The sequence below is a fragment of the Stenella coeruleoalba genome (assembly GCF_951394435.1).
Source record: "Stenella coeruleoalba genome assembly, chromosome: 8".
Lineage (NCBI taxonomy): Eukaryota > Metazoa > Chordata > Mammalia > Artiodactyla > Delphinidae > Stenella > Stenella coeruleoalba.
Genome location: NC_137154.1, coordinates 11,324,179 through 11,346,397, shown reverse-complemented (window position 1 = coordinate 11,346,397; position 22,219 = coordinate 11,324,179). Strand labels below are relative to the sequence as shown.

At 40.2% G+C, this 22,219-nt stretch overlaps 1 protein-coding gene across 8 annotated transcripts in view; it reads right to left on the bottom strand.

The window, feature by feature from the left end:
* Nucleotides 1-911: 911 nt before the first annotated feature.
* The window catches only part of LPXN (leupaxin), a 42,953-nt gene continuing 21,645 nt past the window's right edge, over nt 912-22,219 (bottom strand). For all 8 annotated transcript variants that reach the window (XM_079930063.1, XM_079930070.1, XM_079930065.1 and 5 more), the window contains 6 exons: nt 21,654-21,753; nt 17,953-18,120; nt 16,855-17,028; nt 16,658-16,739; nt 2,476-2,624; nt 912-2,151 (listed from right to left, as the gene is read on the bottom strand). In XM_079930063.1, the coding sequence (XP_079786189.1) occupies nt 1,882-2,151; nt 2,476-2,624; nt 16,658-16,739; nt 16,855-17,028; nt 17,953-18,120; nt 21,654-21,753 (943 nt within the window). In that variant the 3' untranslated portion in view covers nt 912-1,881. The remainder of the gene's footprint in view (nt 2,152-2,475; nt 2,625-16,657; nt 16,740-16,854; nt 17,029-17,952; nt 18,121-21,653; nt 21,754-22,219) is intronic.

Sequence of the window (22,219 nt, the reverse complement as noted above, 5' to 3'; positions counted from 1 at the left end):
AGTCACATGCAGTAAAGAGGATGTTTAGAGATCGAACATATACTTTGCTTAGTCTGGTTCTCAGCCAGCCCAACAGGACAAAAACCCAGCTGCTGGCTCACACTACCTGGGTGACCTCCCACGTAGTTTGGATGCCTTTGGAGTTCCTAACTGTTACTACTTCCTTTTAATTTTCAAAAGCCCCTTATCATCCGTTCCAATAAAGGAGACCAAAATGATACAGCTTAGCAAGAATCATTTAATCCATTTCAGTTCTCCAAGAAATTCTGGGCCCACATTAATAATCTAAAGACACCAACTTCAGCCCTATTTTTAAAAATACCTCCAGTGAAGGAGTTTTCCTCAGTAATTAAAAAAAATTTTTTTTAATATATTTATTTTTGGCTGCGTTGTTGTCTTCGTTGCTGCGCGGGCTCTCTCTAGTTGCTGCTAGTGGTGGCAACTCTTTGTTGTGGCGCACAGGCTTCTCACTGCGGTGGCTTCTCTTGTTGCAGAGCAAGGCTCTAGGCGCTGCAGTAGTTGTGGCTCATGGGCTCGGTAGTTGTGGATTGCGGGCTCTAGAGAGCAGGCTCAGTAGCTGTGGCACACAGGCTTAGTTGCTCTGCAGCATGTGGGATCTTCCTGGACCAGGGCTCGAACCCGTGTCCCCTGCATCGGCAGGTGGACTCTCAACCACTGCGCCACCAGGGAAGCCCTGTACAATTTTACTTATAATATTTTTCAGAGGAAAAAATAATTAAGTGGAGATTTTTTTTAGGTGGGCCTGGGATTTCCTAATTCTAACTGGAAAATGGTGAAATGAGGTTTTATAGCATCTTTCTTCAGAGATGCTCTAAGAACAGCCATCTTGTTTGTCTTTATGAGACAAATATGAATTAAGGAAGATGCATGTTTCATTTTTTCAAACAGCTTTATTGAGATATAATTGATATACAAGAAAATTGGACAAATAGATACAAATTTATGAGTTTGGAGATATGCATACATATGCAAATATGAATTTGGAATTGCCTAGTGGAAATCACTTTTTCCATAGGTAAACAAAGTGATGAAAAACCTTTAAGAAGCTTTGCCATCTTTTAATCAATCACCAAAGTGCAAAAAATAAAATAAAGTGAATGTTATGAGCCCAAATTAAGAGAAAAGTTAGTGACTAGGAGTCCCCCCTTTTAATTTCTTTTGATTTAAACGAAGTGTCCATTGTATGGAAGTAAACAAGAGGTATGATACAAATTTAATTGCACATTGTGCCTAGTATATAACATGGGAAGCAGGAAAGTTTATTTACCAAAGTAATATGACATTGAGTCATTAAAACCACAAGCTACTTTATTTATCAATGATGTCAGTATTCAAAGTTGTCCAGTTAAAAATCTACTTTCTCTTGAAAAAGAAATACACTGAAAGGAAATGCAAGGAGCTTAAGAGTGATATCATGATTCCCAATAGCAAGAATAAAGTCTGCAGCAGTGACTGTGAGAAAGTGAGTCACAGGGAAATGCGGGCAGCTTAAAAGACCCAGTTACGAGGGCCAGAAAAGAGAATATCTGAGTAGAGTCATCATAGGGGTGAAAATGGAGAAATGTGAGTAAACCAGTGTGGAATGAATGTGTGCATGTGGAAAATACATCTGCAGAGGCACTAGACAGCAGGTCCCAGATCTAAATTCAAGTACCTGACAAAAAAAAAAAGTAAGGCTTTAAATCAAAACTTAATACCACAGGCCTAGTCATGTAACATCTAGACGTTCCCTTATTTGTTCATCATCTTTGCTTTCTCTGTAAGCCTATTGAGCAGAAGGTCAGTAAGTACAAATGTACTCTTTCCTCTCTTGGTTTAAATTTTATAGCAAATCAGAAGAGGGTGTAGGTATAGCTGAGATTACAGTGGGAAGAGCTTATTGAAGCAGGGTTGACAGTAGGTCTTGTCATTCTGCTCTCTGAAGATCCCCTTCGACAGCTGCGTCAGGCAGAAAGCACATACAAAGTGCTCAGGATGGAACTTGTAGCCCATGGCACTGATGCAGCGACCAGTGATGGGCTGCCCACACCCGTGGCAAAGGGTTCCTCGGCGGTGATGGTAGTGGAGTTCACAGAAGGGACGTCCATCCAGTTCAAAGAAGGAGCCAGTAGAAAAACTGCTAAAGCAGTCCTGGGTGGGGTGGTGGAGAGAAGAAAAAGAAAAGCGAGGCAGATGTCAAGCAGTAAAAGCATCAGCAAAACTTCAGCCTTGAAATCCCTGCCAGTTTCCTGCCAGTGCAGGACTTCACTCGGGTTCTTGACAAATAGAGGCTAGAATATTGCCCATCGGCAAGACAGACAAGCAAATGCCCACAATGGAGGCTGTGTTTTGTGTTCCTTTTAAGAAGGCCCCTGTCAAGTTCTCATCCCGAGCTGTGAACCCTCTTACCAGCTGCCTCTCAGAAAGGAGAACCCTGACTTTCCCTAAATCCAAGAGGTAAGTGAGTATACAGACCCCACAGACAAAGCACTCTGGGTGCCAGACAGTGTCCATGGCTGAAAGGTAGTTTTCCAGCACTGGGCGGTTGCAGCCACCACACTTGGGTGAGAACATGGCTAAGAAATCCTTCCTGCAATACGGCTTCTTGTCCTTCTCATGAAAGCCTGGAGAGAGAAAAATCAAGGGTTCACTACTGCACTGTGGGAGCTTAAACCAAGTTAGAGACTGAGAAGAGGCCAATAATTTAAACTCTCCCAAACTCAGGGTCTTCATATTCAAAATGGTGCTAATAGATACCTACCCAAAAGGGCTCTTAGAAGAAATATATGAGATAATGCAGGTGAAGTGTTTCCGTATTGTGCCTGGTTCATACTAAGCATTTAATAAGCATTAAGGTCTATTCCTCCTCAGTGCCTTTGTACTGAGTATTCCCTCAGCCTGTACAGTTCTGCTCCAGGCCTTGACATGGCTAGCTTCGCCTTGTGTTTCAGAAATCAGCTCAAATATCATCTTATCAGAGAGGCATCTCTTTAGCCTGTATCTACACTTCATCTTTTTTATTGTCTTTATAACATTTTCCATTATATGAAATTTTGTGGTCTGTCGTACATCAATGGAACATTTGCTCTGAAAGAAACTAGATATTGTTGCTCTGGTCACATTATATCCTAGTGCTTAATATTTAAAAAATAAAGTACTATTAAGTAATAATTTCCAAATCGATGCAAGATCTAAATATAATAATGAAAACCCTACAAATACTTGAATTAAATATGGATAGGTTCCTCTTTAATTGAGGAATGAGAAAATTGTAATAAAAACGGCTCACATTTCAAAAGCAAGTTAGAGACTAATAAATTTAGCTACATTAAAAATACATATGAATGACTTATGCATGACGAAAAGATATCATAAGCAAAGACAAAGACAAAGGACAAACTGAGGAAAATATCTGATAATTATATCTCAGAAAAATATAGCTAATATAAGAGTTCCTAACTGGATTCATGATTTAAAGTATTTTTTTTATAAAATTTTTAAAAAATATAAAATAAAATAGAAAAAAATCAATCCCTAAAAATTAAATCAAGTTTAAGCAAATTAACTTAACTGTATATCAAATTGATGATATGACTAAAGAAAGGCAATGATTCATTCATGTGGCTTTAAAACACAGTATTTTGACTGTATAGTCACACTGGATCTATCCTAAAGACAAAAAGAGCTACAAAGAAATTTTAAGCTTTTTTCAATAATCTTGTTTTTGCAACATTTATATTGATTTCTTTAAAATAATATGGGTAGATTTATAAGAAAGCAAATAATCAGTTATAGTAATTTGGTAATACCCTTGCTAGGCAAGGTTTTCAGTGTGAAAAAAAGATACAAGCATAATATAAAACAATTTCAGTAAAGGAAAAAACCTGTAATCTTATATTAGAAATATCAGTATAGAAGATAGTCTCATCCACCAGAGGGCAGACAGCGGAAGCAAGAAGAACTACAATCCTAGAGCCTGTGGAACAAAAACCACATTCACAGAAAAACAGACAAGATGAAAAGGCAGAGGGCTATGTACCAGATGAAGGAACAAGATAAAACCCCAGAAAAACAACTAAATGAAATGGAGATAGGCAATCTTCCAGAAAAAGAATTCAGAAAATGATAGTGAAGATGATCCAGGACCTTGGAAAAAGAATGGAGGCAAAGATCGAGAAGATGCAAGAAATGTTTAACAAAGATCTAGAAGAATTAAAGAACAAACAAACAGAGATGAACAATACGATAACTGAAATGAAAAATACACTAGAAGGAATCAATAGCAGAATAACTGAGGCAGAAGAACGGATAAGTGACCTGGAAAACAGAATGGTGGAATTCACTGCTGTGGAACAGAAAAAAGAATGAAAAGAAATGAAAACAGCCTAAGAGACCTCTGGGACAACATTAAACGCAACAATATTCGCATTATAGGGGTCCCAGAAGGAGAAGAGAGAAAGGATCCGAGAAAATATTTGAAGAGACTATAGTCGAAAACTTCCCTAATATGGGAAAGGAAATAGCCACCCAAGTCCAGGAAGAACAGCGAGTCCCATATAGGATAAACCCAAGGAGAAACATGCCAAGACACATAGTAATCAAATTGGCAAAAACTAAAGACAAAGAAAAATTATTGAAAGCAGCAAGGGAAAGAAGGACAAATAACATACAAGGGAACTCCCATAAGGTTAACAGCTGACTTCTCAGCAGAAACTCTACAAGCCAGAAGGGAGTGGTATGATATACTTAAAGTGATGAAAGGGAAGAACCTACAACCAAGATTACTCTAGCCGGCAAGGATCTCATTCAGATTCAATGGAGAACTCAAAAGCTTTACAGACAAGCAAAAGCTAAGAGAATTCAGCACCACCAAACCAGCTCTACAACAAATACTAAAGGAACTTCTCTAAGTGGGAAACACAAGAGAAGAAAAGGACATACAAAAACAAAACCCAAACAATTAAGAAAATGGTAATAGGAACATACATATTGATAATTACCTTAAACGTGAATGGATTAAATGCTCCAACCAAAAGATACAGGCTCACTGAATGGATACAAAAACAAGACCCATATATATGCTGTCTACAAGAGACCCACTTCAGACCTAGGGACACATACAGACTTAAAGTGATGAGATGGAAAAAGATATTCCATGCAAATGGAAATCAAAAGAAAGATGGCATAGCAATACTCATATCAGATAAAATAGACTTTAAAATGAAGAATGCTACAAGAGACAAGGACACTACATATTGATCAAGGGATCAATCAAAGTAGAAGACATATCAGTTATAAATATATATGCACCCAATATAGGAGCACCTCAATACATAAGGCAACTGCTAACAGCAATAAAAGAGGAAACTGACAGTTAACACAATAATAGTGGGGGACTTTAACACCTCACTTACACCAATGGACAGACCATCCAGATAGAAAAATAAGGAAACAAAAGCTTTAAATGACACAATAGACCAGATAGATTTAATTGATATTTATAGGACATTCCATCCAAAAACAGTAGGTTACACTTTCTTCTCAAGGGCGCACAGAACATTCTCCAAGATGGATCACATCTTGGGTCACAAATCAAGGCTCAGTAAATTTAAGAAAACTGAAATCATATCAAGCATCTTTTCTGACTACAATGCTATGAGATTAGAAATCAATTATAGGGAAAAAAATGTAAAAAACACAAACACATTGAGGCTAAACAATACGTTACTAAATAACCAAGAGATCACTGAAGAAATCAAAGAGGAAATCAAAAAATACCCAGAGGCAAATGACAATGAAAACATGACGATCCAAAACCTATGGGATGCAGCAAAAGCAGTTCTAAGAGGGAAGTTTATAGCTATACAAGCCTACCTCAAGAAACAAGAAAAACGTCATAAGAACAATCTAATGTTACATCTAAAGGAACTAGAGAAAGAAGAACAAACAAAGCCCAAAGTTAGCAGTAGGAAAGAAATCATAAAGATCAGAGCAGAAATAAATGAAATAGAAACAAAGAAAACAATAGCAAAGATCAATGAAACTAAAAGCTGGTTCTTTGAGAAGATAAACAAAATTGATAAACCATTAGCCAGACTCATCAAGAAAAAGAGGGAGAGGACTCAAATCAATAAAATTAGAAATGAAAAAGGAGAAATTACAACAGACAACGCAGAAATACAAAGCATCCTAAGATACTACTAAAAGCAACTCCATGCCAGTAAAGTGTACAACTTGGAAGAAATGGACAAATTCGTAGAAAGGTATAATCTTCCAAGACTGAACCAGGAAGAAATAGAAAATATGAACACACTAATCACAAGTAATGAAACTGACACTGCGATTAAAAATCTTCCAACAAACAAAAGTCCAGGACCAGATGGCTTCACAGGTGAATTCTATCAAACATTTAGAGAAGAGCCATCCTTCTCAAACTCTTCCAAAAAATTGCAGAGGAAGGAACACTCCCAAACTCATTCTATGAGGCCACCATCACCCTGATACCAAAACCAGACAAAGATACTACAAAAAAAGAAAATTACAGACCAATATCACTGATCAATATAGATGCAAAAATCCTCAACAAAATACTAGCAAACAGAATCCAACAACACATTAAAAGGATCATACACCACGATCAAGTGGGATTTATCGCAGGGATGCGAGGATTCTTCAATATATGCAAATCAATCAATGTGATACACCATATTAACAAATTGAAGAATAAAAACCATATGATCATCTCAATAGATGCAGAAAAAGCTTTTGACAGAATTCAACACCCGTTTATGATAAAAACTCTCCAGAAAGTGGGCATAGAGGGAACCTGCTTCAACATAATAAAGGCCATATACAACAAACCCATAGCAAACATCATTCTCAATGGTGAAAAACTGAAAGCATTTCCACTAAGATCGGGCACAAGACAAGGATGTCCATTCTAGCCACTCTTAATTCAACATAGTTTTGGAAGTCCTAGCCACAGCAATCAGAGAAGAAAAAGCAATAAGAGGAATACAAATTGGAAAAGAAGAAGTAAAACTGTCACTGCTTGCCGATGACATAATATAATACATAGACAATCCTAAAGATGCCACCAGAAAACTACTAGAACTAATCAATGAATTTGGTAAGGTTGCAGGATACAAAATTAATGCACAGAAATCTCTGGCATTCCTATACACCAGCAACAAAAAATCAGAATGAGAAATTAAGGAAACACTCCCATTTACCATTGCAACAAAAAGAATAAAATACCTAGGAATAAACCTGCCTAAGGAGGTGAAAGACTTGTACTCAGAAAACTATAAAACACTGATGAAAGAAATCAAAGATGACATAAATAGATGGAGAAATACATCATGCGCTTGGATTGGAAGAATTAATATTGTGAAAATGGCTATACTACCCAAAGCAATCTACAGATTCAATGCAATCCCTATCAAACTACCAATGGCATTCTTCACAGAATTAGAACAAAAAAATTTACAGTTTGTATGGAAACACAAAAGACCCCAAATAGCCAAAGCAATCTTGAGAAAGAAAAACGGAGTTGGAGGAATCAGCCTCCCCGACTTCAAGCTATACCACAAAGCTACAGTAAACAAGACAGAATGGTACTGGCACAAAAATAGAAATATAGATCAATGGTACAGGATAGAATGCCCAGTGATAAACCCACGCACGTATGGGCACCTAATTTATGACAAAGGAGGCAAGAACATAAAATGGAGAAAAGACAGACTCTTCAATAGGTGGTGCTGGGAAAACTGGACAGCTACATGTAAAAGAATGAATGTAGAACACTACCTAGTACCATACACAAAAGCAAACTCCAAATGGATTGAAGACTTAAATGTAAGACCAGACACTATAAAACTCTTAGAGGAAAACATAGAAAAAACACTCTTTGACATAAACCACAGCAAGATCTTTTATGACCCACCTCCTAGAGTAACGGAAATAAAACCAAAAATAAACAAATGGGACTTAACTAAACTTAAAAACTTTTGCACAGCAAAGGAAACCATAAACAAGACAAAAGGACAACCGTCAGAATGGGAGAAAATATTTGCAAATGAAACAACAGACAAAGGATTAATCTCTAAAATATACAAACACCTCATGAAGCTCAATATCAAAAAAAACAAACAATGCAGTTAAAAAGTGGGTGGAAGATCTAAATAGACATTTCACCAAGGAAGACATACATATGGACAAGAGGCACATGAAAAGATGCTCAACATCACTAATTATTAGAGAAATGCAAATCAAAACTACAATGAGATATCACCTCACACCATTCAGAATGGCCATTATCAAAAAATCTAGAAACAATAAATGCTGGAAAGGGTGTGGTAAAAAGGGAACCCTCTTGCACTGTTGGTGGGAATGTAAATTGATACAACCACTGTGGAAAACAGTATGGAGGTTCCTTAAAAAACTAAAAATAGAAATACCATATGACCCAGCAATCCCACTACTGGGCATATACCCTGAGAAGATCATAATTCAAAAAGACACATGTACCACAATGTTCACTGCAGCTATTTACAATAGCCAGGCCATGGAACCGACCTAAATGCCCAACAAGAGATGAATGGATAAAGAAGACATGGCACATATACACAATGGAATATTACTCAGCCATGAAAAACGAAATTGAGTTATTTGTAGTGAGGTGGATGGACCTAGAGTCTGTCATACAGAGTGAAGTAAGCCAGAAAGGGAAAAACAAATACTGTATGCTAACACATATATATGGAATCTAAAAAAAAATGGCACTGATGAACCTAGTTGCAGGGCAGAAATAAAGAGGTAGACATAGATAATGGACTTGAGGACATGGGGTGGGAGGGCGAAGCTGGAGTGATGTGAGAGTAGCATCGACATATATACACTACCGCATTTAAAATAGTTGGTTGCTGGGAAGCAGCAGCATAGAACAGGGAGATCAGTTCAGTGCTTTGCAATGACCTAGAGGGGTGGGATAGGGAGGGTGGGAGGGAGGCTCAAGAGGGAGGGGACATGGGGACATGTGTATGCATATGGCTGATTTGCTTTGTTGTGCAACAGACACTAACAGTATTGTGAAGCAATTATACTCCAATAAAGATTAAGAAAAAAAAAAGATTTCTTTTAAATATATAAATATCTCAATCCTGGAAATTAATCCGTACAAATAATTCAAGAGAAGAAGATTCTACGTTTAAAGATAGTCATTACAGGACTTCCCTAGTGGTGTAGTAGTTAAGAATCCACCTGCCAATGCAGGGGACATGGGTTTGAGCCCTGGTCCAGGAAGATCCCACATGCCATGGAGCAACTAAGCCCATGCGCCACAACTACTGAGCCTGCACTCTAGTGCCCGTGAGCCACAACTACTGAGCTGTGTGCCACAACTACTGAAGCCCGTGTGCCTAAAGCCCATGCTCTGCAACAAGAGAAGCCACCGCAACGAGAAGCCAAGCGCACCACAACAGTAGAGTTGTGGTAGCCACAAGAGTAGCCCCTGCTCGCCACAAGTAGAGAAAGCCCGTGTGCAGCAACGAAGAACCAACGCAGCCACAAATAAATAAATTAATTAATTAATTAAAAAAAATAGATAGTCATTACAACACTACTAAGACACCAGAAGTAATCTAACTATACTATTACGAGCACATTTATTGCAGTTGTTTTCAGTATTTGGAACTATAATGCTTCAATGAACATCTTCAGGCATATAATCCATTATAATTTGTTTACATAAAGAAAGCCCTAAGGGAATAACTGATATTATTTAAGTTATTATTATAAAATTATGCAACAACATGGAGAAATGCTTAAGTTAAAAAAAAGGAATTTCAGATACACTATAACTTTTGTATTCATAAATATTAATAAATGTAGAAAAATATTGGTAGGGCAAATTTTTTGTTGCATTAGGTTAAGAAGGTAATAGATTATAAATGAAATTTTATGCAAAGTCTTCTTATTGTCTTTACATTAAGAAAAAGAAAAATATAATAAACTAATGCATCCTCAAGCACTTATTCAAGTGATATATTCCCTCTGCTTCAAAAATCACTTCCCAAGATACCCAGATGGTTTGGTTCTTCACTTAACTCAGGAGTCTGCTTAAGAGAACAACTGATCAGATCACCCTATTTCAAACAGAACCCTGTCACTCTCCCCACAACCTCTCCTGACACATAGAGCAAGTTAGTTAATTAGTTAGTTAGTTGGCTAGTTTGATTATTGTCTGTCTTTCTCACTAGCATACATGCACCATGAAGGCAGGAACTTTGTTTTTTGTTATTGTCTCCCTAGTACCTAGAATAGTAACTGACACACACATAGTAGCTGCTCAATAAATATTTAACGAATGAGCAGACATGTGAACAATATTACAATAGCAAAGTTGAGACCATCAGCTTCAGAAGAGGGTTGCCCCACTTCAAGATTAACTAGAACATGTATAAACAGGTGAACTTTTCTGGAAGAAACTGTCTTTAGCATTTACAAGGAGAGTCTACATAAAATGAAGAGGACTATTAGCAATCCCATTTGTGCAGGGAAGTACTTTGTACTGGTTCCAACTGAGGGCTCTCCCTACAGTATTAAATCAAAATTAGATTCTTCACAGCATTCCTCCCATTTTACAAGTGAGAAAAGGGAAGCTCAAAGAAATTACGTATAACCAATGTCAGTGGAAGAGCTGAAATTCAAATCTAGGCCTAACTTCAAAGCCTAACTTGGAATGTCACACCCCTAGCTTAAATGCATTCTGACCTTGACCTCTCTGTGGGAACTGAGAGTATTAGCTGAGCCCAAATATCATAACCCAATACCTTTGTAAATATGAGAGCTCTCTAACTGTGCCCCACCAAAGTAGCGTGTAAGCAAAACATGCACTGTGGATTCGAAAGCAGCCCATCCAAGAAACATTACTTCTAGAAATACGCTTTGACAGTAGCAGCCAGACCCCAAACAGGCAATAGGCATAGCCAGGGTTGGGGCCCAAATCATGTAGCTGCAGTGGTCTGTCATCTGGGGTCACTTCTTGATATGCCTTACCTTGTTCAACTACGCTTTCTTTGAAAAGCAGACAATTTAATAGGCTTCTGAGGTCTCTATATCTAAGAATGTAAACTAATCATTTTATAAGCTGTCCTGTATTCTTTTCTACCCCTGACACACAGAAGAGCTCACTTCGCTTTTTCACTTTATCGAAGAATGTCTAAAGTCTGATCAAATACAAAACTGAAAGCAGGCATGGGGGCTCCCTGGTGGCACAGTGGATAAGAATCTGCCTGCCAGGGCAGGGGACGCAGGTTCAATCCCTGGTCCAGGAAGATCCCACATGCCACAGAGCAACTAAGCCCCTGTGCCACAACTATGGAGCCTGCACTCTAGAGCCCATGAGCCACAACTACGGAGCCCGTGTGCCACAACTACTGAAGCCCACATGCCTAGAGCCCGTGTTCCGCAGCAAGAGTAGCCCCCGCTCACCGCAACTAGAGAAAGCCCGCGCGCAGTAACGAAGACCCAACGCAGCCATACATACATACATACATAAGTAAATAGATAAATAAACTGAAAGCAGGCAGTCCTGCTATTTAAGAAAAACAAACAAACACCCACAACCATCTTTCTTGCTTTTGCGTGGCACACAAACTCTAATGTGCATCCATCCCTGGAGAGTCTGTCAGTATGCTGACTGCTGGGCCCCACCCCACCCAGAGTTTCTGATTCAGTAGGTTTGGGACGGGGCTCGAAAATTTGTATTCTTGACAAGTCCCCAAGGTGACGCTGATGCTTCATAAAGCAAATGGCGTAAAACTGTGCTTGCCTATAAGTAGGCGTTACTTGAGAAAATTAGAAGACATTCCGACTGGCCTAGGAATGACTCTCACCTAGGCCTTTACAGGGTATCTGGTCTCAAGAACGAGACAGCAGAGAAGTAACAGCCTCCGTTTCAACTCAGGTGAGTCTCAGGCGACGAATCAAAAGCAATCAGCCAAACTTGCTGTGATACCCCTGCATTTAGTAATCCAATAAGTTGAGGAAGTTTCAGCACTAACTTTCCTGGAGGCTCTCTCTGGGGCCCATTACCTCTGGAGGACGGATGAGAAACACTAACAATTAAAAGTGCCTTAGAGAGAAGAAGGGTGTTGATACTCTGGTGAGGCTCTTAGCCACAGGGGAAATTAGGGAGCACCTGCATGGCCTGGATAATGAACAATGAAAGGGAAAGACATCGGCACTGAGGATGCTAAGGCCCGATGTGCTTAGAAACCTGAACCTTGAAGAGGAATTCTCTGAACTGAAACAAAAATGCAGACGAATTGAATTTCCCAGGAGGCTCAGTAGTTCAGCTGTCATTACAGAAACTTTGTGTGTGACTATGTGACTTGGGGCAAGGCAGGATGCCTTGCACTAATTAATGAACTAACCATATGGCAGGAGACCCATTTACAGAAAACAAAGGATGAAAACAAAAATACAACCCAAGAGGAGCTTCTGATTAGTAAATGGCCTTTTTTGTCACTTGTCTCAATAAGTATGTTTTAAGTGTGGCTTCATATTGTCATGTAAAGTCATAAATGACCAGATCAGCCTTGTCTGGTTAGAAGGGGTCCCAGTCAAAAACAGTAAGAACTAGCTACCTTCATGGTACTTTCTGATCATCTATGAATAGGGTATTTTTCTTTTGTACCTAACTTACGTCTCTTCTTGAAATATGTCTGCATCCTGTTATTCTGCTCTCAGGCAACTTCCACATCATAATCATCTGTGAGCAGTATTCACTTGCTGACTGTTCTACTCAACAAACCCTCAGACTTCTAAGGCTACCAGTGCAATATAAACTGACCATGACTTAGATTAAATCTCAATGAAAAATGCTGCTTAACCAAAGTGCAATCTAAAAATGAAAGGCCTAATGATTTGTGAAAAGCACTGAACAAGCTTCAGTGAGCAAGCACATTACTACAAAGCACTCTGACAATGGATTTTATCAGTGCTACTCTATCCAGGTCTGTCTTCAAATAAAGTATACCATGTCGGTGCCAAGAAAGTAAAGACACAACAACAGCAGAAGAGGGATTGAGTCTCTGTCAAGGGGCAGTTATGATGGTGCAGAACAAAACACGGAACTTGCTGAAATGAGACTGAATTTAAATTCTAATTCTTTGATTTTCGAGTTGCATGACTTTAAAAAAATCACTTTACCTCCCTGATGCTCAGTGTTTCCATCTATAACTTGGTAAAGTGTGGGATAAAATTATTCTCTCAAAGTTGTGGTGGGGATTAAATGAATAATAGTTAGGAATATACAAAATAACCTGCCTGATATCTAGGACCCGGCCTCCAGGAGAATGACACAACACACAGGTTGATCTTCACGCCTTCTTGAAACATCACCACAATAGTTAAAGAATTATTTAAAACAGAAAGGCTCATAGGAAAAAAGAGAAAAGGAAAGGACATGCCACAGATGAGATAGCAATAAAATTCTCCAAAATTTAAAGTAGGTATTAGAGTGGCATGTAGCTTGGCAGAAAGAAAAAACAAGCTGAAACCTAAATCTCTGAAGAGGGGAGGTGCCAATAAAACTCAAGCCATCCTGAGCTCCAAAACAGCAAAGGAGCTCAGGAACTGAATGCATAAAATAGTCTTCAAGGCTGAAAACAGGATTGGTTTAAAGTCTGAAGAGCTGTCAGAAAATCAGATCTCTCATCTTACCATAAGATGCAGTGATTATTTCTATAAATTTCAAACCAGAGGGTCTCATTGATCAGGGATACTGGACATCATAAGAAAAGAAGTCAAGCTTTCTACTAAAAATTGAGAATTAAATAAAAGTTGGCATGCCGAATGGTGAGAACCCCATCCCCCAATCTCTTTCACTAACTTTTGTAATGTCAGCAAAGGAGAATATCTCTTTGGTGAAATCTATTCAAGATGAAAGACCTAAAATATTACTAGCCAGGGGTCCCGCAGCACAACGGCCAGAGCACCCTACCTGAGTGCCATACAGTTGAGTCCACCAGCCAACACGCTCCGCCTCACCCACAGAGCTGCGAGTCAGCATTTTAGCGTCTCACTCATTCTTAAATAAAAAATGGGCAACCAAAGGTCAGCAGCATTTGCCAAAGACCACTGTAACAAGACTCCTCACTCACACCTAGGATGCAAAACAGGTAAACAGAAGGGGAAGTTGAGAGAGGGATTTCCTTGGAGAAAACTGTGCTATGTGTGCTCCACCACCACCACCAAGAAGCATGCGGTATGTTCCGGCTACCCTCATGTCAAGAGACGGAACTCCGTGGGATCACTCAGAGGGCTGGGTATGTGTCCCCTGCCGTTAGCGGGATACAGCTGACGGTACTTGGTTCATCCCAGGTGAGCATCTGGCTGAAGGGGCCTATGGCCGCTGAGTAGAGTGACGCGCCTGAAATTACCTGCCGTCCCCACTGACTGCAAGAGAAATATGCAAGTTTCCCATGGTCCATATGTGAAACTATGAGTGAAAGAGTTCATCTGGAACCATCATAATCATTTCTAAGTGATCACCTCGAGGGAACAATGAAAATCCTGCAGAAAAGAGTCTCTGTGGAATGGATCCTCAAAGATCCACGTACTAAGGGGAGAACGGCCAGCCAAGACATGTAAAGGGCCACCAAGAATTTGTAATTGGATCCGGACTGAATCCACAAAAACATCCAAGTAAAAAGAGAAAGTCAGAGTTAAATATCTGCCAGGCCTGGAGAGCACAAAGCAAATTAGACAAGTTAGAACTTTCCTGCCCTCCAGTCTCACCTCTTCCACCCCTGTTTCAACCCTGGAGGGGTCAGCTATCAAGATTAGCAATGGGTACGAGAGTGGAAGCAAGAAAGGACCAATGAAAGGCCACAACCCCCTTCCCTGGCCTCCTGCAGCTTAAAGGCCCGACCAGGGGAGAGAGTAGCTGTCGCTTTAAAGTTGGGAAGCTTTAGCTCTCACACAGACTGAATTACCTAAGGACCTAGATTTGTGTTTTGTGTCTTAAATTGATTTTCTATTTAGAAGAGTTTATTAAGAACAATAAAAAAAGACATGGGACTGCCCAAATCTTTATTTAGAAGAAAACTTTTCCCAGTGAGTTAATTCTAAAAGGACAGGAACAGAAAAAATAAAGAAGCTTTCTGATTCCATGCATGAATCATATTTGTTCAAAAGAAACATGAAAAGAAGTCAGAAAAAAATCAAGAAAATTCAGAAAACAGAAGGAAAAAAAGCTTGCAAAAGGGGAAAAACAGGTCACACAGAAAGGATCAGGAACAAGAACAAAATTTTAAGAAAAAACTTCTCAACCATGGAAGCTGGAAGACAGTGAAGCAATGTCTTCAGAATGATGAAGGGCAATAGTTTCCACCTAGAATTCTATGTCAGGGCAACTTAAGGTAGACAAAATATTCTCAGATATTCAAGTTATTTCAAAACTTTTACCTCCTATTCATTCTTTCTCAGAAGCTACTGGAGGTGTGCTCCACCAAAATAAAGGCAATAACATGTATTGAAAGATAGAGGGAAATAGTAAAAATAATTCCCAAGATAGCGGCCCAGAATAACGGCTTCTCAACAGGCCTGAGGAGAAACCGTTTTAGGCAGGAGCAGAAGGGTCAAAGCCTCCTGGACAGATGTCTCCAAGAAGAGACATCTTCATGGAACTGACATATTACCAGATGTGGCTGGCCCTTTTGAGAAGGGTTTCACAGCTCTGTCAGATAAATTAGTGATAAGTACAATGAAAATTAAGCTAATGAAAAAGGGATCCAAATATTAACTTCAGGAAAAAAACAAGTGTATATGAAAAGGACACCATGATAATGATAATCATCATCGTTACCAGCCTCCACGTGCCAGGCATTGCTGTAAACGCTATACTGATACTGTCTCTTAAAATTTTCACAATGACCCTAGAAGGTAAGCATTATTATTAGGCCCATTTTACTCATGAGGAAAGTGAGGTACAAAGAGGTTAAACGACTTGAACAACATCACATAGCTGATAAATACCACAGCCCAGATTTGAACCAGACAGTCTAACCCCAAAATCCATGCTCTACTATATCAGTTTGTTACGTGGCTCAGCTGTGAGCAATATTTATGTGACTGTCAACATATACACACTGAATACTGATCTGACCTATAATTATGACCTAATTATAACTGAGAGAATGGGGGAGGAATTATGTTGGGGGTAGGTGGGGTAGTAATAAAATTTCTAAATCCTCATCTCTCCTGGTAGAAAGTTAATACATAATGGTTAAAACTGGGGGGAAAAAATCAGTATATAGTAATATATTATTTAAAACATACAAATAAATAATAGAAGAAGCTAAAAAATTTACAGAGGAGAACTGGATTTGGCAGTGGAAAAAGGAAAAGCAAGGGACTGTTGTTTTTAATATTACTCTTGAAGTAAGATTTGCATTTTTAAACTATGCATTTGTATTTCTTTGATTTAAAAAGTCAATTTAAACAAAATTCATCAATGTTGGAAAAAGGTAGGGAGGGATGGCATTTGGTACTGAAATGGGCACTTGGATGGTAGAGGCAAGAACCAGGACCGACAAAGCAGATCAGGGAAAAGCTCTGCTGGTCTTCTTGTAACCACCCTGGGTCATACCTTCTTCACCAAACACCTCTCCACAGTGAGCGCAGAAGAAGTGCTCTGGGTGCCAGGTTTGGTTCATGGCCGTCAGCACTTTCTGGAAAAGAAACACACCGGACAGATTAAAATGCTACGGAGCTGTAAAACATGACCCCAGCTCTAAGTGAGGAGTAAAGGATACATGAAAGCAGGGGGAAGGGCGATTTACTTACATCCAGGATGGGAGCAGCACAGTAAGCACAGCGTGGAGAAAAAAGGTGGTGGTAGTCCTTGGGGCAGTAGGCCAAGCCATTCCGCTCAAAGAAGGGACTGGAGCCAATCTCCTTTTTGCAGTGAGCGCAGACGAAGTGCTCCGGATGCCATGCTTGCCCTAGAGCATGGATCACCTGAAGAACAAAACAAAGCCTGGCAAGCAGGGGCCCAGTTCGGGGCTCTAGGGTCCACAGGGGGCACGACTCTGGAGGGCGCTCTTCCAACAGTATTCCATGTAAACGACTCCCCCTGGAGTTACACAACACTGAGGCCTAGACCTAGGTTCTACCCATGTGGTCTCTTGTCCGTACTTTATGCATAGTAAAACAGTGCCCAACTTCCCTGAGTGATCACACTGAGAAAAGCCTATAAACGATCATTTCCACTATACTGCCCCAGAGGATGGGAGAAACAAAATGGAGCATAGTAGGGATGGACAAGAGATAACTAACTATATCTTGGCATGGAAGGGATCCCTGGAAGAGGAGAAGGCCAATGACAGTTTTTATTCCTCTGATCTGAACACCTCATCTCACATCCCACGCAAAATCAGGTCTCAAAGCCCTTTATAATGGTTTTGGTGAAGGATGATGCCCGAGCAGGAGTTTGTGGCCATGATACGGAGCCGAGTGCAGCTAAAAATCGAAATCAATTGATTTACACCCAGAATGTCTGAACAGAGGGAGCAGTGAGAAAGTTCCTCTGGGTGAAGGCAGTACAAGAAAATGGTTAAGAGCTCAAACTCGGGAGCCAGACTCTCCTGGGTTTGGATCTTACCTCTACCTCCTACTAGACCTTGGACATGTCAGTTAATGACCCTGAGTCCTTGGGTTCCTCATCTTTATAAAGGGCTTGTGACCCCTGAAGGGCTAATGTGACCATTAAATAAAGGAATACTTGTAAAGTGCTTTGTTCAGTGCCCGGAGCACTGTAAGGGATCAGTAACTATTACTAAACTGTCTTAGAACATAAGGAGAAAGAGCAATCCTTAGTGGGATGGAGACAGACATACACACTGACATAGACGGCTGTAGGATCAACGTCTTGGCCTATCCCACCTTTCCAGCAATCGGTTTCCAGCAGGAAACACAATGGCCCTTGGGCACTGTCGCAATTCCAAGGTCCTGCAGTTCCTGCTCCAAGCCCCCCAGCATTGAGTCCAGGGAGGCCTTGTGATCCTGCTTGTCTGGTAACTGTTTCTTGCTTGTATCTGCTTTCACTGTAACCTGTATCACGAAGAGAACCATAAAGAGAATCATCCTCACTGGCATCTTCTGCATGATCCCTTAGTCTTTCGCTAACCTTCCTCCAAGGCACTGGGAGAATCTAACATTGTAACACCAATAAAAATGCTTTCATTTCCTTTTCATTCTAAGTTCCTCAGGGCAAATGAAATCTGACTAATCTTCCTCTGTTTGCAAATCTTTTCTGGCAATAGGATATTGAATATATGAAGATGATACTTTATCTCTCATGATGACTACAAGTCAACAATTAACCTTATCTTCTTTTTATTCATTTATTTTGCAATATTTATTGGGCACCTGGTTTGTGCCAGTCACTGCTCTAGGCTCTTGGTATAGAACAATGTACAAGACCAACCAAGTGTCTGCCGTCATGCAGTTTACATTCTCTGGGTAATAGACAATAAGCAATTAAAGAAATAAATATATGATGTATATCTCAGGTGGAGATAAGATATAAGTTATATATTGAGACAAATGAGAGAGGGTGGAATGGAGAGGAAAAACTGATTTAGATGAGGGTGATCAGAGAAGGCTCTCTAAGGAGGTGATATTTGAGCAGATATTTGAGCGATGCACTGACATCTAGAAATATTGATATTTGTGGGAAAAGCATTCCAGAGGGAAGGAAGGCCCAGAGGAAGGAGACAGTCTGACACATAAAAAGAAAAGTAAAAAAACGTCAGTAGGGCTGACCTAGTAGGGCTAGAGGGAGTGAGTCAGGAAAAAATGATGGAAAAAGAGGCAAAGATCACATAGGGCCCTCAGGATAAAAGCTGCAGTTTTATTCCAAGGGTGATGGAACCATTTTGTTTCAAGCATGAGAGTGAAAGAATCTGATTTACAAGATCCTTGTGGTAGCCGAGTGAGGAATTAGGTGTGGGCAAGCCAGAGTGGAATTAGACGCACTAGTTAGGCAGGAGACCATTATAACAGCTCAAACTAGAAACGACTTGGACCAGTGTCAGTGGAGAAGGCAGTGAGAAGTTGTCAGATAAGACTTGCTGATGGATTGGATTTATTAAAGCAAAACTCCAGAACAGTTATTATAAAACATTCAAAGGAAAAACCTAAAATTACAAAACAGAACAAATTACAAATTGCCCAACTTATCCTTCGTCAACTCTTGTCCTGAGATTCCATCTCTCTCAACTCCTTTCCAACTGGGCTACTGCAACCATCTATCTAATACTTACTGATCAGAGAACTACAATGATTCTCCATTGCTTCCAGCATGGAATTTTTTTTTTTTTTTTTTTTTTTTTTTTTTTTTTGCGGTATGCGGGCCTCTCACTGTTGTGGCCTCTCCCGTTGCGGAGCACAGGCTCCGGATGCGCAGGCTCAGCAGCCATGGCTCACGGGCCCAGCCGCTCCCCGGCACGTGGGGTCTTCCCGGACCGGGGCACGAACCCGCATCCCCCGTATCGGCAAGCGGACTCTCAACCACCGTGCCACCAGGGAAGCCCCTCCAGCATGGAATTTGCAGCATCGGATGGACATTCAAAGTCTCCCATCCACTGCCCTCGCTTTACCTTTCCAATCTCATCTTTTATTCCTCAGTAAAAAGCCTCCATTGTTTAAAGTCAGCCAGGTTCCCTGCAGTCTCCTGAATGTGATCTGTTACTGTCTGCCTTCACGCCTCTACTTATCCACTTTTTACTGCCTGGAATAACCTCACATTATCTCACTAATCCAAAATGCTCATTTCCCTTCAAGAATCTTATCATATGACACATTTCCTTCCTCCTCTCTTATATAATGTTAGTTAATGCTGAAGAGAGTAGTGTTCAAAAGGTTAACATGGAAAAGGCCTGAAAGTACCTAAGTAAAAACACAATAATGTATCTATAGCTACACATCGTACATTTACATCTATAGCTATTTGCTGGTATATTCCAGAATACTTTTGAAAGGGTATGTAAAAAGTAGAAAGATTTTTTTTCTAGTATTTTCAGATATATAGTGCAATGAGGAATGCACCCAGCTTTACTGCAGACATTAAAGAAACCTTGTTTCTGATATTCATTCATTTGTCCCTCTAATAAGTATGCATTATTCATAATGTATCAGGAACAGTGCTGGGCATTGGAAGTCCAAAGGTGAGCCACAGAGATAAGCTTCCTGCCCTTCCAATCACACACATTTTTATACACTGCCCTGAAATTATTTCATAGTCATTTCATGGGTGCATATCATATCCCCCAACCAATTCAGAATGGATGGATTCTCTACCTTAAGAATTCTAGCTCAATATTTTGTAATAACCTAAATGGGAAAAGAATTTGAAAAGGAATATATACCTGTATATGTATAAGTGAATCACTTTGTTGTACACCTGAAACTAACACAACACTGTTAATCAACTATACTCCAACATAAAATAGTTTTAAAAAAGAATGAATTCTAGATGATAATTCCCTTAATAAATTCTTAGGTCCATTTATGTCAGTTCCATTCCCTGCCAGGTCAGTGAGCTTGCCACCCATGCTCTGGAGACTAGAACAAGGGGGCAGATTTTACCTCAGAATGAGTTTAGGACTCATCCTTCCTACTGTCAAAGCCACACTTTGCTCTCCCTTGCCCTGACCCAGCTTTCCCACGGGTCTCCTCCATCCCACTCAGGGGGTTCTCTTTAACAGCCCTGCCACACTTTATCCAGCTATAGTGGCAAACGATCTTTCTTTTATTCTATAGGTGTCACAGAGTCTTATGCCTCATTTTATCAAGCACACTCCAAGCCCCTTGAGATCAGAACCCATATCACAGTATCTTTTGTCCAGATAATACACCTTAAAAAAACTGATCCAGGGCTGCCCTGGTGGTGCAGAGGTTGAGAGTCCGCCTGCCGATGCAGGGGACACGGGTTCGTGCCCCGGTCCGGGAAGACCCCACATGCCGCGCAGCGGCTGGGCCCGTGAGCCATGGCCGCTGAGCCTGCGCGTCCGGAGCCTGTGCTCCGCAACGGGAGAGGCCACAACAGTGAGAGGCCCGCGTACCGCAAAAAAAAAAAAAAAACGGATACAAATGAACTTATATACAAAACAGAAATGGACCCACAGACATAAAAAGCAAACTTATGGGTACCAAAGGGGTAAAGGGGTAAAGGGGGGTAAATTAGGAGTTTGGGATTAACATATACACACTACTATATATAAAACAGATAACCAACAAGGACCTGCTGGATAGCACAGGGAACTATACTCAATATTTTGTAATAACCTATAAGGGAAAAGAATCAGTTATATATATACACACACACACACACACACACACACACACACACACACACACACAACTGAATCACTTTGCTGTACCCCTGAAACTAATACAACATATTGTAAATCAAGTATACTTCAGTTTAAAAAAAATACATAGTACAAATTTGAGTTCATCCATTGAATTAAATTTAGTATGGCAAAATAAATAATGACTTAGGAGAGTTTCTCAAGGGGGAATGCAGAGCTGAGTTCACAGAGATAAGACCCTGAAGGCTGTATCGCAGGGACTGTGCTCACCTGGGTCTGCATTTCACACAGGTGGGCCATCAGCTCCTCCAACTGCACAGCTGCTGAGGTTTTAGGAGGTGGTGGTGATTCCTTTGGCTCCTGGACCTCACTATAGGGAGAAAACAAAAAATCATACCAACACATCAAACTCAAATAAATGTTAGGCCATGTATAAAATACCAGGAAATGCAGTTTTAACTATTAACCCCTTAGATATGACTAAAACTAGAGACAGAGACTATTTTTCAAAACTAGGTACTAAACATCTGAACAAGGTCTCCCTGCCTTTGTCTCCATGTCTCCCTCTGGCCTCAAAAACTGTCTATTGTTCTCAAGTGCATGAAGAAAAGTGCCGGACCTATAGCTGGGTGGCCATTCTCCCCCAACGACCAGGAAAAAAGCAGCCTCTGAAAAGAGTTTGAAGACCACGGTCCAATGTGTATATTTTATTTTAACAGCATTCTTTTTAAAATTATAGGGCTTCCCTGGTGGCACAATGGTTGAGAGTCCACCTGCCGATGCAGGGGACGTGGGTTCGTGCCCTGGTCCGGGAAGATCCCACATGCCGCGGAGCG